The sequence below is a fragment of the Mesoplodon densirostris genome, chromosome 11, assembly GCF_025265405.1.
Source record: "Mesoplodon densirostris isolate mMesDen1 chromosome 11, mMesDen1 primary haplotype, whole genome shotgun sequence".
Lineage (NCBI taxonomy): Eukaryota > Metazoa > Chordata > Mammalia > Artiodactyla > Ziphiidae > Mesoplodon > Mesoplodon densirostris.
The window spans coordinates 8,683,245-8,698,570 of record NC_082671.1 but is presented as its reverse complement, the minus strand read 5'-3'; the positions used below and the strand labels follow the sequence as shown (position 1 = coordinate 8,698,570).

Here is a 15,326-nt window from a genome sequence, read left to right as displayed (position 1 = left end):
CGCTAACCTTCTAGGTAGTTGGCTTGCCTCTAGCTTTCTCAGCCCTAGTTCAGCTTACATGTCGACACCAGAATAACCTTCCTGAAAGCAAACCCTGCTCAGGCCCTTTCCTCCCCTACTCATTGATTACCTTTAATAATTCTCCTTTGCTTACAGATTAACGTCCAAAGTACGGTTTCATCCTCAGCCCTCAGTTTTCCCTTTCTCTCAGTCTGCTCCCGCACACTAGTCATTCTGCAGATGCCATCAGCACCCTGGGCATTGAGTGCTTGCAATTCCCTCTGCCTAGAATTCCTTCCCTTCTCTACCTGCCTGGTGAAATCCTTCCCATCCTGGAAAGCTCAAGTGCTGCTTTGTGAAACGTTACTTATCCCCTCAGTCTGAAAGGTGATCTCCCTTGTTTTTTGGGGTTGCTGTTGAAATTCTCTTCTTACTAGTTTGTGAGCTCTTTGATATAAGGACCATGTCTTCATTTTTATCTACTCAATACTTTCCTTATGCCATAAATATACACTTGTTGAATTAACAGTGATTTCAGTGAAGAGGGACTAGAAATCAGAAAGTTGGGTTTTTCCTTTTTTCACTCATTCTCATTTTGGTTGTTCCTAGCTACAGGACATAAGTATTCCTTATATGCTTTGTTATAGTTGAAGAAGGTCTCATTTATATGCTCCAGAGTCAGTTAATATTAGGGCCCAAGAAAGTAGCATTGAAGACAAATTTTACTTTGGTACATAGACGCTATGGCCTGAGAAAAGGAAAACTGGATATCATGTGGCACAGCTGCTGATAAATCTGGCAGCTTACTGTCTGATCTCAGTTATCACAACTGGCTAAGATTGCACTTGGTTATATTTAGCTTTTTTTTAGCTTTTTAATAAAATCATTTCTGTTATTGCCTCTTGACTGTACATGAGGAAAATACATATGGTTTGTGACTAGAACTCATACTCAGGAGCTCCCCATCAATCCCATATTCTCTTGAGAAAGAAAGGAAAAAAGAAGAGGATTACATTTACTTGCAAGTCCCTTAAGCCTGGGGAATGTGTAGGCTTGGTATGGTTTTCACAGCAACCATGGTTGAAACCATGTCGTATGGCATTTATTTCAGAATAAGAATTGTCATTTTCAGTCCCTTTTTGAAAGTTACTAAGATATGGGGGTGGTATGTTTTTGAAAAAGCTCTAGTATACTAAAGTCTACATCTCAGTCAGGAGTGAAATAATTGTCCTTTGAGACCTCATGTTCTGCCCTATCAATCTAAGACTAGTGTCATCCCCTCAATTAAACACAATAATGCATTAAGACCAACCATGAATGTTTCTGGTTGCTTTTTAGTATTTTCTTTTGTCTTATGTGTGTTCTGCCACTGCACCTAATAGTAGTAAAAAAATGTCTTTGAGGCAATTTCTGTGGATGCTTTAACTGGCTGCATATCAGCATGGGACCACTAGAGGACGGGCTCCCCCTAGCAACTCTAGCACAGTGGTAGGAAATACTGCTCAGATTTCCTGGTGGCAGGGGAGACACCTAAAGGCATAAATGAAGATTGTCAAGGGACATTTCATCTATGGAGTCTATAAACATGTACCCGATCCAAAGTTTGTTGGGAATGTAGAAGAACAGCTGTTTGGGTAGGTGGAAAATGAAGAACAGAATAATACTTTCTTCAGACTTTAATACTTAAATAAATCTTTGAATGGGGAATATACTTATTGATTTGAATGAACCCCCCCCGCCCCAGTCCCACCAAAATAGGTGATTAATGGTCAGTAAAGAGGAGTGGTTATGAGCATGAATTTGGAAAGAGACAGACTGCCTTGGCACAAAATTTTACTCTGCCACTTACTGGCTTCTTGACTTGGACAAATTAACCCTTGTTTGCCTTGGTTTCCTCATATGCAAAATGAAGATAATAGTTCCTAATTTATAGAGTTATTGTCAATAAAATACGTTAAAAATTTAAGGTGCTTAGAACAGAGGCTGGCATATGGTAAATTCTCTGTTAGTACTGCTTCCACTACTGCTGCTTGGCTGGCTATCCTAATTCTGGCTATTAGGATTGCAATAACATGGTAAGTATAAGGGCAAAATGATGAGATTCTTTCCTTTTTTAAAAAATTAATTTTTATGGGGTTATAATTGACATATAACATTGTAAATGTTTAGGTGTACAAAATGTGATACATTTATTGCAATAATCGTAGTGTTAGCTAACACTTATGTAATTGTCATTTCTTTTTTGTGGTGAGAGCAACTAAGATCTAATCTCTTAGCAACTTGGGAGTTTGTAATATAATATTGTCTATACAGGCATACCTCATTTTATTGAACTTTGCTTTATTGCACTTGGCAGATACTATGTTTTTTACAAATTGAAGGTTTGTAGCAACACCTCATCGAGGAAATCTATCAGTGCCATTTTTCAATAGCATTTGCTCACTTTGTGTCTCTGTGTCATGTTCTGGTAATTCTCACAGTATTTCAAACTTTTTCATCATTATTATATTTGTTATGGTGATCTGTGATCTTTGATGTTACTACTATGACTTGCTGCAGGCTCAGATGATGGAAAACATTTTTTAGCAATAAAGTATTTTAAAATTAAGGTATGTATATTGTTTTTCAAGGCATAATACTACTGCACACTTAATAGACTACAGTGTAGTATAGACATAACTTCTCTATGCCTTGGGAAACCAAAAATTTGTGTGACTTGCTTTATTGCAATATTTGCTTTATTCTGGTAGTCTAGAACTGGACCTGTGATTTCTCCAAGGTGTGCCTATAATGACTGTACTATGCATTAGATCTCCAGAACTTACCTACTGGTTGAAAGTTTGCATCTTTAAACTGCATCGCCCCAATTCCTCCACCTCCTAGCCTCTGGTAACCACCAGTCTACTCTCTGTTTCTATGAGTTTGGCTTTTTTAGATTCCACATATAAGTGGTATCATAAAATATAGTATTTGTCTTTCTCTGACTTTTCTCACCTAGCATAATAACCTCAAGGTCTCTCCACGTTATTGCAAATGGCAAGATTTCCTTCTTTCTTATGGCCAAATAATATTTTCTTGCATATGTATACCACATCTTCTTTATCCATTCATTGCAAGTGGACCCTATGGTTGTTTCCATACCTTGCTATTGTGAATAATGCTGCAATAAACATGGGAGTGCATATATCTCTTCAATATCGTGTTTTCATTTCCTTTGGATATATACCCAGAAGTGGACTTGCTGGATCATATAGTAGTTCTATTTTTAATCTTTTGAGGAAACTCCGTACTGTTTTCCAGAGTGGCTGTACTAGTTTTCATCCCCTCCAAGAGGGTGCTAGGGTTCCCCTTGATCCACATCCTCACCAACACTTGTTATCTCTTGTCTTCTTGATGATAACCGTTCTAATAGATGTGAGAAGATATCTCACTGTGGTTTTGATTTGCATTTCCCTGATGATTAGTGATGTTGAGTACGTTTTCATGGGAATGGGTCCCAAGCATCATTCTTGCCAGCCTGGGCCCCAACCCCAGGGCTCAGAACAGTGTGAATTAGAAATGGTTTCTTTGTGGTCTTGAGTCACACTGAGCCAGTCAACTGCTTGTGACTCTAGAAAAATGATCTTTTGGCTATTTGTATGTCTTCTTAAGAAAAATGTCTGTTTAGTTCCTCTGCACATTTTAAAAATTGGATTGTTTTTGTTTGTTTTGTTATTGAGTTGTATGAGTTCTTTGTATATTTTAGATATTAACTTCTTATCTTCTTATCAGATATATGGTTTGCAAATATTTTCTCTTATTCCGTAGGTTGTCTTTTCTTTCTTTCTTTCTTTCTTTTTTGATTGTGTCTTGTGCTGTGCAGAAGCTTTTTAGTTTGATGTAGTCCCAATTCCTGATTTTTGCTTTTGTTGCTTGTGCTTTTGGTGTGATATCTAAAAAATTGTGGCTAAGACTGATGTCAAGGAGCTTCCTCCATATGTTTTCTTCTAGGAATTTTATGGTATCACATGTTAGTTTAAGTCTTTAATCTATTTTGAGTTAATTTGGGGGAGTGGTCTAAGATAGTGGTCCAATTTCATTTTTCTGCATGTGGTTATCCAGTTCTTGCAACACATAGTTTTGTTGAAAAGACTGTCCTTTCTCATTGAGTGTTCTCAGCTCCCTTGTCAAATATTAGTTGACTGTAAATGCAGGAGTTTATTTCTGCACCTCTATTTAGTTGCATTGGTCTATGTGTCTCCTTTTATGCTAGTTTTTTAATGTTTTAATTATGATAGCTTTGTAGTATAATTTGAAATTAGGAAGTGTGATGCCTCTGGCTTTGTTCTTTTTTCTCATGATTGCTTTGGTTATTACTTTTTTGTGGTCTTTTGTAGTTCCACACAAATCTTAGGATTATTTTTTCTATGTCTGTGAAAAATGCCATTGGAATTTTGATAGAGGTTGTATTGAATCTATAGCTGGCTTGAGTAGCATGGACATTTTAGCAATATTAATTCTTCCAGTCCAAGAACATAGGATATATTTCCATTTTTTTGTGCCTTTAGTTTCTTTCATCTAAGTTGTAGTTTTTGATATATAGAAATTTCACTTCCTTAGTTGAATTTATTCCTAAGTATTTTATCGTTTTTGATGTTATTGTGAATGGGATCATTTTCTTTATTTCTTTTTTGGTTGTTTCACTGTTATTATATAGAAAGGAGACTGATTTTTATGTGTTTAGTCTGTAACCTGCAACTTCACTAAATTGATTTATTAGTTCTACCAGTTTTTTGGTGGAGTTCTTAGGATTTTCTATATATAGGATCATATCATCTGCAGAGACAATTTTACTTCTTTCTGATTTGGATGACTTTTATTTCTTTTTCTTAACTTGATTCGTCTAACTAGGACTTGCAGTACTATGTTGAGTAGGAATGGTGAGAGTGGCCCCCCTTGCCTTGTTCTGAACTTAGAGGAAAAGCTTTCAATCTTTTATCACTGAGTATGATGTTAGTTGTGGTCCTGTCATATATGAACTTTATTGTGTTCAGGTATGTTCCTTCTCTACCCAATTTGTTGAGAGTTTTTATCGTGAAAGAATGTTGTAATTAGTCGAATGCTTTTTCTGTATCTATTGAGATGATCCTGTGATTTTTGCCTTTCATTTTATTAATGTGGTGTGTCACAGTTGTTAATTTTTGTATGTTGAACCATCCTTGTAATCCAGGGATGAACGCCACTTGATCGTGGCGTATGATCCTTTAAATGTGCTGTTGAATTTGGCTTGTTAATTTTGTTGAGAATTTTTGTATCCATATATCAGGAACATTGGCCTTTTCTTGTATCCTTATCTGGCGTTGGTATCAAGGTAATGCTGGCCTTGTAAAATGGGTTTGGTAGTGTTCCCTCCTCTTGAATTTTTGGGAAGAGTTTGGAAAGGATTGCTGTTAATTTTTAAAAACGTTAGGTAGAACTATTTAGTGAAACCATCTCGTCCTGACCTTTTCTTTGTTGGGAAGTTTGTGATTACTGATTCAGTATACTCACTTGTTATTGGTCTGTTCAGATTTTCTATTACTTCCTGCTTCAGTCTTGGTAGGCTATATGTTTCTAGGAATTTTTCTATTTTTCTAGGTTATCCAGTTTGTTGCTATGTAATTTTTCATAGTAGTCTCTCATGATCCTTTGTATTTCTGTAGTATCAGTTGTAATGTCCCTCATTTCATTTCTGATTTTATTTATTTGAGTCTTTTCTCTTTTTTTCTTAGTCTCGCTAAAGGTTTGTCAATTTTGTTTATCTTTTCAAAACACCAGCTCTTAGTTTTGTTGATCTTTTCTATTGTTTTTCTGGTCTCTGTTTCATTTATTTTCACTCTGACTTTAGTTATTTCATTCCTTCTACTAACTTTGGGCTTTGTTTTTCTTTTTCTAGTTTCTTGAGGTGTAAAGTGAATTGTTTATCTGAGGTCTTTCTTTTTTCTTAATGTAGGCATTTATTGCTAAAAACTTCCCTTTTAGAGCTGTTTTGGTAGCCTTGCATAGGTTTTGGTATGTTGTGTTTCCATTTTTGTTTGTTTCAAGATATTTTTTGATTTTCTTCTCTATTTCTTTGACCTATTGATTGTTCAGGAGTGTGTTAATTTCCATACATTTGTGCATTTTCCAGCTTTCCTTCTGTTATTGATTTCTAGTTTCATACGATTGTGTTTGGAGAAGGTACTTGGTATGATTTCAGCATTCTTAAATTTGCTAAGACTTGTTTTTTGGTCTAACAAATGATCTATTCTGGAGAATGTTCTGCACTTGAGAAGAATGTGTAGTCTGCTTTTGTTGGAAGGAATGTTCTGTATATGTCTATTATAGGTCCATTTAGTCTAAAGTAGGGTTGAAGTCCAATGTATCCTTTTGATTTTCTATCTGGATAACCTATCCATTGTTGAAATTGGGGTATTGAAGTCTCCTACTATTACTGAATTGTCTGTTTCTCTCTTCAAATCTGTTAGTATTTGCTTAATATATTTAGGTGCTCTGATGTTGAATGCATATATGTTTATGATTGTTATGTCTTTTTGATCATTATATAATGACCTTCTTTGTTTCTTGTTACCATATTTGGCTTAACGTCTTATTTTGTCTGATATATGTATAGCCACCCCTACTTTCTTTTGGTTTCCACTTGTATGGAATATCTTTTCCATCCCTTCATTTAGCCTATGTGTGTTCTTAAAGCTGAAGTGAGTTTCTTATAGGCTACATATAGCTGAGTCTTTTTTTCTCAGCCACTCTGTGTCTTTTCATTGGAGAATTCAATCCATTTAGAGTAATTATTGATAGATAAGGACTTATTAATGCCATCTTTCTAATTGGTTTTTGTCTATTTTGTAGTTCCCTTGTTCCTTTCTTCCTCTCTTGCTGCCTTCCTTTGTGAATTGATGATTTTCTTTAGTGGTATTCTTTGATCCTCTTCTCTTAATTTTTTGTGACTACTGTAGGTTTTTGCTTCAGGTTACCCTGAGGCTTACATAAAACATCATTTCCTTCCTTCCCTCCTTCCTTCTATCTATCTATCTATCTATCTATCTATCAATCATCTATCTATCTGTCACAGTGTTGTGTGCTGGTAACAATTTAACTTTGATTGCATACAAAAATTTCACCCTTTTATTCCCCCTTTTTATGTTTTTCATGTCACTATTTACCTCTTTTTATATTGTGTGTCCATTAGCAAATTATTGTAGCTATAACTATTTTTAACACTTCTGTGTTTAACCTTTATACTAGAGTTAAGTGGTTAGCATACCACCATATCACAGTATTAGAATATCTGAATCTAACTATATACTTACTTGTATCAGTGTGTTGAAAGTTTTTGTGTTACTAATTAGCATCCCTTCGTTGGTGCTTGAAGAACTCCTTTCAGCATTAATTACAAGGGAGTTCTAGTGGTGATGAACTCCCTCAACTTTTGTTTGTTAGGGAAAGACTTTTTCTCATTTCTGAATGACAACTTTGATAGGTAAAGCGTTCTTGATTGGCTGTTTCTTTCTTTCAGCACTTTGAATATATCATTCTGTTATCTCCTGGCCTGCAAGGTCTCTGCTGACAAACTTACTTATAGCCTTATGGGGGTTTGTTTGTATGAGAGAAATATTTTTTCTCTTGTTGCTTTTGAAATTCTCTCTTTGTCTTTGATTTTCGACAGTTTTACTATAATGTGTCTTGGAGAAGATTGTTTTAGATTGAGATTTTGGGGTGACCTTTTGCCTCATGAATTTGGATGTCTAATCTCTTCCCAGGTTTGGAATATCTTTAGCCATTATTTCTTTAAACAGCTTCCTGTCCCTTTCTCTCTTTCTGCTCCTTCTGGTGCTCTAATAACAGGTAGAATGTTTGTCTTAATGGTTTCCCATGAGTACTGCAGGCTTCTTTTCTTCCTTTTCATGCTTTTTTTTTTTTCTTCTTGCTCCTCTGATTGGATACTTTCAATTGATCTGTTGTCTTCATCACTATTCTTTATTCTGCTTGGTTAAGTCTGAAGTTGAAGCTCTCCATTGAATTCTTCAGTTCAGTCATTGTATTCTTCATCTCCAAAATTTCTGTTTGGTTCTTTTTTATGTTCTAGCTCTTTGTTGAACTTCTGATGTTTTTCTTGTTGTTTTTCTGATATCATCAAACTGTTTATCTGTGTTCTCTTATAGCTCTCTGAGCCATTTTCTTTTCTTTTCTTTTATTGCTTGCACCATATGGCATGTGGAATCTTAGTTCCCTGACCAGGGATCGAACCCATGCTCCCTGCAGTGGAAGCATGGAGTTTTAACCACTGGACCACCAGGGAAGTCCCTGAGCCTCTTTAGAACAATTATTTTAAATTCTCTGTCAGGTAATTCCTGGAACTCCATTTCTCTGGGGCAAGTTACTGGAGGTTTACTGTGTTCCTTTACATGTTTCCCTGGTTCTTGTTATCCTTGTAGCCTAGCATAGTTGTCTGAGTATCTGAGGAAGCAGTCACTTCTTCCAGACTTATGGACCAATTCTGGTAAGGGAAGACTTTCACCTGTGGGTGGGGGCATGCTGAAGCATGCTGTAACCCCAGGTCTAGTGATGCAAGGTGCCAAGTGCTGGGGTGTGTAGTTGCACTGGGTCAGGGTCAGGGTGAGAGCATGATGTGTTTTCTGTTCAGGCTGTTGGGGTCCACAGCATCAACAACTGTGTGGTCCTTAGCTCTGGCTCACTCAGGCCGGGGGGTAGGGAGGGGCACGGAGTGCGGGGCGAGCCTGCGGCGGCAGAGGCCACCGTGACGTTGCACCAGCCTGAGGCGCGCCATGCGTTCTCCCGGGGAAGGTGTCCCTGGATCACGGGACCCTGGCAGTGGCGGGCTGCACAGGCTCCCCGGAAGGGAGGTGTGGAGAGTGACCTGTGCTCGCACACAGGCTTATTGGTGGCGGCAGCGGCAGCCTTAGCATCTCATGCCCATCTCTGGGGTCCGCGCTCTCGGGCTGGTGAGTGCCGGTCGGCACCGATCCTCTGTGCGGGAATCTCTCCGCTTTGCCCTCCGCACCCCTGTTGCTGCGCTCTCCTCCGCGGCTCCGAAGCTTCCCCCCTCCGCCACCCGCAGTTTCCGCCCGCGAAGGGGCTTCTAGTATGTGGAAACCTTTCCTCCTTCACGGCTCCCTCCCACTGGTGCAGGTTCCGTCCCTATTCTTTTGTCTCTATTCTTTTTTCTTTTGCCCTACCCAGGTACGTGGGGAGTTTCTTGCCTTTTGGGAGGTCTGAGGTCTTCTGCCAGCATTCAGAAGTGATCTGTAGGAGTTGTTCCACGTGTAGATGTATTTCTGATGTATTTGTGGGGAGGAAGGTGATCTCCGCATCTTACTCTTCCGCCATCTTCCCCTCCGGCCCTGAATATATTTCTTTATCTGCAGAAATAGACCCTGGAGAAAAAATATAAGAGGCTGCTGAGGCTGTTGCTTCTCCCAACCTCTGAAGCATAAGAGATCTAACACACAATGGGGCAAGAAGAACCACAAAATAAATTTGAGTATTTTTTCTCCTTTTAGTTTTGAAGAAGCATATTTAATTATGACTAAGATTTTTAAATATGAATTGATGATAGTTGTAGTTGTGCAGATTGAAGATGGTGATGGGGAGGAGGAGGATGAAGAAAGTGAACATGATTTTGGTGAAGAGGAAGGACATCAGTTCAAAGATTTCGGGTAGTAGAAACTTCTTTACTAAATGTAAACTGGGGCAAGAGAGGACACCAAGTATATAAAAAGTAAGATGAAAATGAAGAGAGTAATTTGGGAAGATTCTTTTAAGGGAAGAGAGAGAAGAAAGATACAGAAAAAACACTGGGGAAACAGTGTACCTGAGGCTCTGACTTTATCTCGTTTTATGTTCTACTCAAGTGACACAAATGGACTTGTATTACAAGAATATTAAAAAAAAGCTTTTGAGAAATATACAGAATGAATGCAGAAATATATAATTTTAAAATTAATGTTTATCACCCCACCCAAACTTCAATGGGATCACGACGTACAATGGTCCTGAAAATCACATTTTTTTTAACTTAAAAAAATTTATTTATTTATTTATTTATTTATGGCTGTGTTGAGTCTTCGTTGCTGCGTGTGGGCTTTCTCTAGTTGTGGCGAGCGCCGGCTACTCTTTGTTGTGGTCCACCGGCTTCTCATTGCAGTGGCTTCTGTTGCAGAGCACGGGCTCTAGGCACTCAGGCTTCAGTAGTTGTGGCATGTGGGGTCAGTAGTTGTAGCGCACGGGCTTAGTTGTTCCGTGGCATATGGGATCTTCCTGGACCAGAGCTCGAACCCGTGTCCCCTGCATTGGCAGGTGGATTCTTAACCACTGCGCCACCAGGGAAGCCTGAAAATTATGTAACAATATGTTTTGGAGATTTTTTCTGTCAATACATACATGTATACATGATTATTTTAATTGATATGTAGAATTTCATCATATGAATTCATCATGATTTAGAGTCTCTGCTACTGATGATACACATGCAAGTATTGGGTTCTAGGTGTTTTTTTTTTTTCTATTTCCATAATTGCTGCAAGAATATCCTGTTATTTCTACAGGCTCGATCTCTAGAATTGAAATTGTGGCAAATGTAATGCATTTAAAATTTTATAAATGTTCCTAAGTTGATCTGTCTAAAAGGCTTTCCACTTTACAGTTTGGCAGTAGCATTTATTTCCTCACTGAATATTTATTTCCCCTAAGCCTTGCTACACTACATATTTTCAATTTACTTTTTTTTTTTTTTGCGGCATGTGGGCCTCTCACTGTTGCAGCCTCTCCCGTTGCGGAGCACAGGCTCTGGACGTGCAGGCTCAGCGGCCATGGCTCACGGGCCTAGCCGCTCCGCGACATGTGGGATCCTCCCAGACCGGGGCACGAACCCGTGTCCCCTGCATCAGCAGGTGGACTCTCAACCACTGCGCCACCAGGGAAGCCCAATGCCATAATATTTTGGTCTACATTTCTCCGAGCATGCTTTTTGTTAGTTTGTTTAATGGATTTTTGATAATTTCAGCAAATTTCCTGCTCAAATTTTTGCTCAGTTTTCAAATTGATTTTTGAAATTCTTTCTATAGTCTGGATATTAACATTGTAACAAGATTTTTCTTCCATGCGTTCCTTGTGTTTTAACATTACTTTTGTTGTATAGAAGCTTTGATTTTTATGTACTCATGTTATCCATTTGTAATGATTTTTGGGTTTTGAGTCTTGCTTATAAAAAGCCTTTTCCTGGGCCTCCCTGGTGGCGCAGTGGTTAAGAGTCCGCCTGCCGATGCAGGGGATACGGGTTCGTGCCCCGGTCTGGGAGGATCCCATATGCCACGGAGCGGCTGGGCCCGTGAGCCATGGCCGCTGGGCCTGCGCATCCAGAGCCTGTGCTCCGCAACGGGAGAGGCCACAACAGTGAGAGGCCCACATACCGCAAAAAAAAAAAAAAAAAAAAAAGCCTTTTCCTAATCCGAAAAAACAAAAAAAAATTGTTTACATTTTATTTATTTATTTATTTATTTATTTATTTATTTATTTATCAGTGAGCTCTAAAATTGATTTATTCAGGGGAAATCTTTAAGCTCTCTTCCAGATCTAAAATATTTTGGATGATCTCATCCTTAGTTTTCTCCTGGGTGGAATTAGCTTCCCTAGTTCTTGTGGCTGAGAAGAAGATAACCTATTTATCTTTCTTTTTATTTTAGTAGAAGGAGGCCAGCATTCCCAGCTGATACCTTGGGCCACTGCTGTTTTTTCATGTCACTTCTAAGTGCCTGTTTTATTGAAAGCTGTGTGGGTAAGTTATTAGCAAAAGTGGAACTCTCCTTGAATTATTTACCCAAACACCATTTATAAAGTTACTCTAAACTTTTTGTTATCATGATTTTCCCCAACATACCAATCCAGAATGCCTTCAGGGGCTTGGATTTAATATTCAGAGCTACATACTTGACCTTATATTCTTTGATGATGCTGCCTTGTGTCAGGGAATGAAAGATGGAATTTAGACCATATCTATACATGTGAAGTTTGGTGACTGTAGTAAATCATTCCCCATTTTGAACCAGGATTTCAAAGGACTGCATCATACTAGTAAAGAGTAACCAACAAAAAACAACTTTCAGATGGACTGTAGTCTGACTTTGAAAAGAAGAACAGTGGGAAGACTTGTTCTTTCTGATATCAAGACATTGTATAAAGTTATTATAGTTAAAGTAATATAGTATAGATACAAGTGTAAACAAATAGACCAGAGGAAAAGAATAGAGAGCTATGTTACAGATCTTCCATGAACTTTTTATATAAAACAGAAGGGGATAGTGCAGAGTTGTAGGGAAAGGACAGTTTTGTTCAATTAATGTGGTAGAGACCATTGATTATCCATATTTTAAGAACGAAATTGTTCTCTTGCCTTATATCGTACAAAACCAATGTAAGTTGGATTATCGGCCAAAATGTAAAAAGCAAATTAAAAACACTTTTTAGAAAATACATGGAGACTACATATTCATGACCCTGAGACAGGGAATGATTTCTTAAACAAGTCACCAAATGTGCTAGCCATTAAACAGAGTATCAACAAAGTATACTACATTAAAGTAAGAATTACTGTACAACAAAAATACCACTAAGAGTGAAAACAAAGCCACAGGATGATATTTGTAATGCATATAATTAATAAAGGATTAGTGTACAGAATATAAAAACAATTCTTTCCAATGAATAGGAAAATACTGACAATACAACAGAAAAAATGGGCAAAGTCTTAAAGAGGCATTATAAAAAAGAAAAAATGAAATGTCTAATAAACATATAAAAATATGTTTAACTTCATTAGTTTTCAGGGAAATGCAAATTCAACTCACAATGAGATACCACTGCAAACATTCGAGTATGGCAATAAATAATTTTCAGGATTTTTAAAAAGGGAGGGACAGAATGACTTTGGTAATCCTGGTATTATTCTCATAAATGTTAGTTGGATATTAGGTGGTGAAATAGTTATGCAATCTGTTACAGATGACATACATGGTGTAACTAATTTTCCTGTCAATTTTCACATGAGGGGTCACCTGGAATTGCTGTCTTGTGGGCTGGAGAGCCTTCCAGTCCAACTGCTATTTTCCTTTTAACGACAACAAGACGTGGGCTCAGAGTGAAAGCCACTGTATGGGGATGGGGGCTCATCTGGCCACCATCAGCACAGAAGCTGAGCAGGTATGTTGAGAGGCTTACATCAGTTTCTCTGCTGGTTTGAATCTCTTTGCAGAGAAAGAGGAATTTCTATGATCTGCTATACCTCTGTGCCTTTGCTTCATCTCTTCCAACTGCCTGGAAAGACTTTTCTTCCTCTCTCATTTTTCTTTACATGGCCAACTTCTTCTGGTCTTCCCAGATTTGATTCATGTGTTATTTTCTACAGAAAACTACCCTGACCACCTTCTCTGCTCCATCTTTCCTATTCTCGTTTGGAGATACTTCCGTGGTACTTTGTGCATCGTGTGACCATGGCACTTACTTACTTCAGTGTTCCAATGAGTCCTACTTTGTAGAGAGCTGGAGCCATGCTTTAAGCATCTTTGCATCTCCAATGGCCTGTGCAGTGCTAGGCACACTTAGATAGGTCCTGATAAATATTTCATGAGTAAGTAAATAAATGAATGGTTAATCAGGATTGATATAGCTTCTCAGAATAGAGCACAGGAAAAATAATTAAGAAGTATAGTTGTCATTCTCAATAAAAAAAAATCTCAAGGTAAATTCAATTTGAACTGAAATTTATTTCCTCAAATAATATATTTCCATATATGTACGATACCATGACTCAGATTCTATTCTTGGTTAGCAGGGTTTCCTGGAGGATTCTGTTTCCATGGCTTTGCAACTGTAGGTTCACCAGCTCCTGAATAAAATGGAGTTTAATGAAATACACAGACAATTGATAAAGGCAATTTTAAAAATAAAAGTTCCTAGAAATCCAATCCTATTAAGCACTGTGCTAAGTGATTTGCAAGTTGATCTCACTTAATCTTCACAGTGACTCTATGAAATAGTGGAGTCATCCCTTTTGGAGTTGAGAAAACTGGGATTTGGTGAAATTAAAGCACTTGTTAACATTATGGAATAAACGCCAGAGGCGGGATGTGAAAACAGATCTGATGCCAATGCTTTTGTGCTTAACTAGTAATTTATTTGACTTCTTTCCTCTGCTCCTAACATAACAGCTATCACCTGATAAAGGCAAATATACTTATAAAAATTCACATTTTTATGCAGAATGTTATCACTCAATTTTTGGATAGACGATTTTCATATTTCCTGGGACTTACAGATGAGAACCTTGAAGGCCAGTGGCATTGGGTGGACAAGACACCATTTAACCCACAGATGGTGTGAGTATACTGACTGGGGCAAAAGAGCTTTATAGGCAAAGGTGAGAAGAAGACAGCAAGCAGAATTCATTTTGGGGTGGAGTATACCAATGTAAGAAAGCTTACTCAGAATAGAGCATTGTGTGTTGAGTAACCTCTATACTAGGAGACTACTACGCTTGTGTTGGACAGTGCAACTCTAAATGTTTCACTAGGAGCATTTTCTCTGCCTTGTCCTCTGGCCTCTACCATACCCAACATGTATAGACACACACACACACACACACACACACACACACACACACACATTTCAGATTCTGGCACGAGGGTGAACCCAACAACTACCAGAAAGAAAAATGTGTTGTCTTTGTTAATGACAAAGACAACTGGGCCTGGAATGATTTTCCTTGTGACTTTAAGACAAGTAGGATTTGTAAGATACCTGGAGCAGCATTCAACAAGAAGCCTAGGAAGGAGTCCCTGTTATGAGGACAGAAAAGAAGAACCAATTAGACTAGGGAAGAATGTACATGCATCGTGGGAACAGAGAAAACATTCTCAGTCATAGCACATTTTCAGTCATTATGGCCTTAGTTATTCTTGTTTAATTCATTCAAGGTAATGTGCTTTTGTGTAGTGTTTTGGTGGAAAAAAATCGTATTTTTCTGTGAGAATCAATTTTCATTAACTTTGCTTTCTTGATAGTATTTCAAGGTATTTACTTTTCAGTTAGTGTGTATTGATTAACGTATCTAAGAGTAGCTTGAATGGTGAAATCTATAAGTCATTGTTTCCTCTGCTCCAATTCTTAGCTCTTAAAGTTCAAAGGTGGGATATTCCTACTGGTAGTGGTGTATCATTGTTTTTAACCCAAATATCACAAACTCTTTAAAGTTTTTAAGCAACATTTTTATTGTCTGATGCTTCATTTTCAGACTT

At 37.8% G+C, this 15,326-nt stretch overlaps 1 protein-coding gene across 1 annotated transcript; it reads left to right on the top strand.

The window, feature by feature from the left end:
* Nucleotides 1-9,488: 9,488 nt before the first annotated feature.
* Nucleotides 9,489-14,876, top strand: LOC132499088 (C-type lectin domain family 4 member D-like). The gene is given in 6 exon segments (XM_060113433.1): nt 9,489-9,516; nt 11,721-11,762; nt 11,765-11,812; nt 13,082-13,233; nt 14,293-14,408; nt 14,702-14,876. Coding segments are annotated over 6 exon segments (561 nt in total).
* Nucleotides 14,877-15,326: the final 450 nt, after the last annotated feature.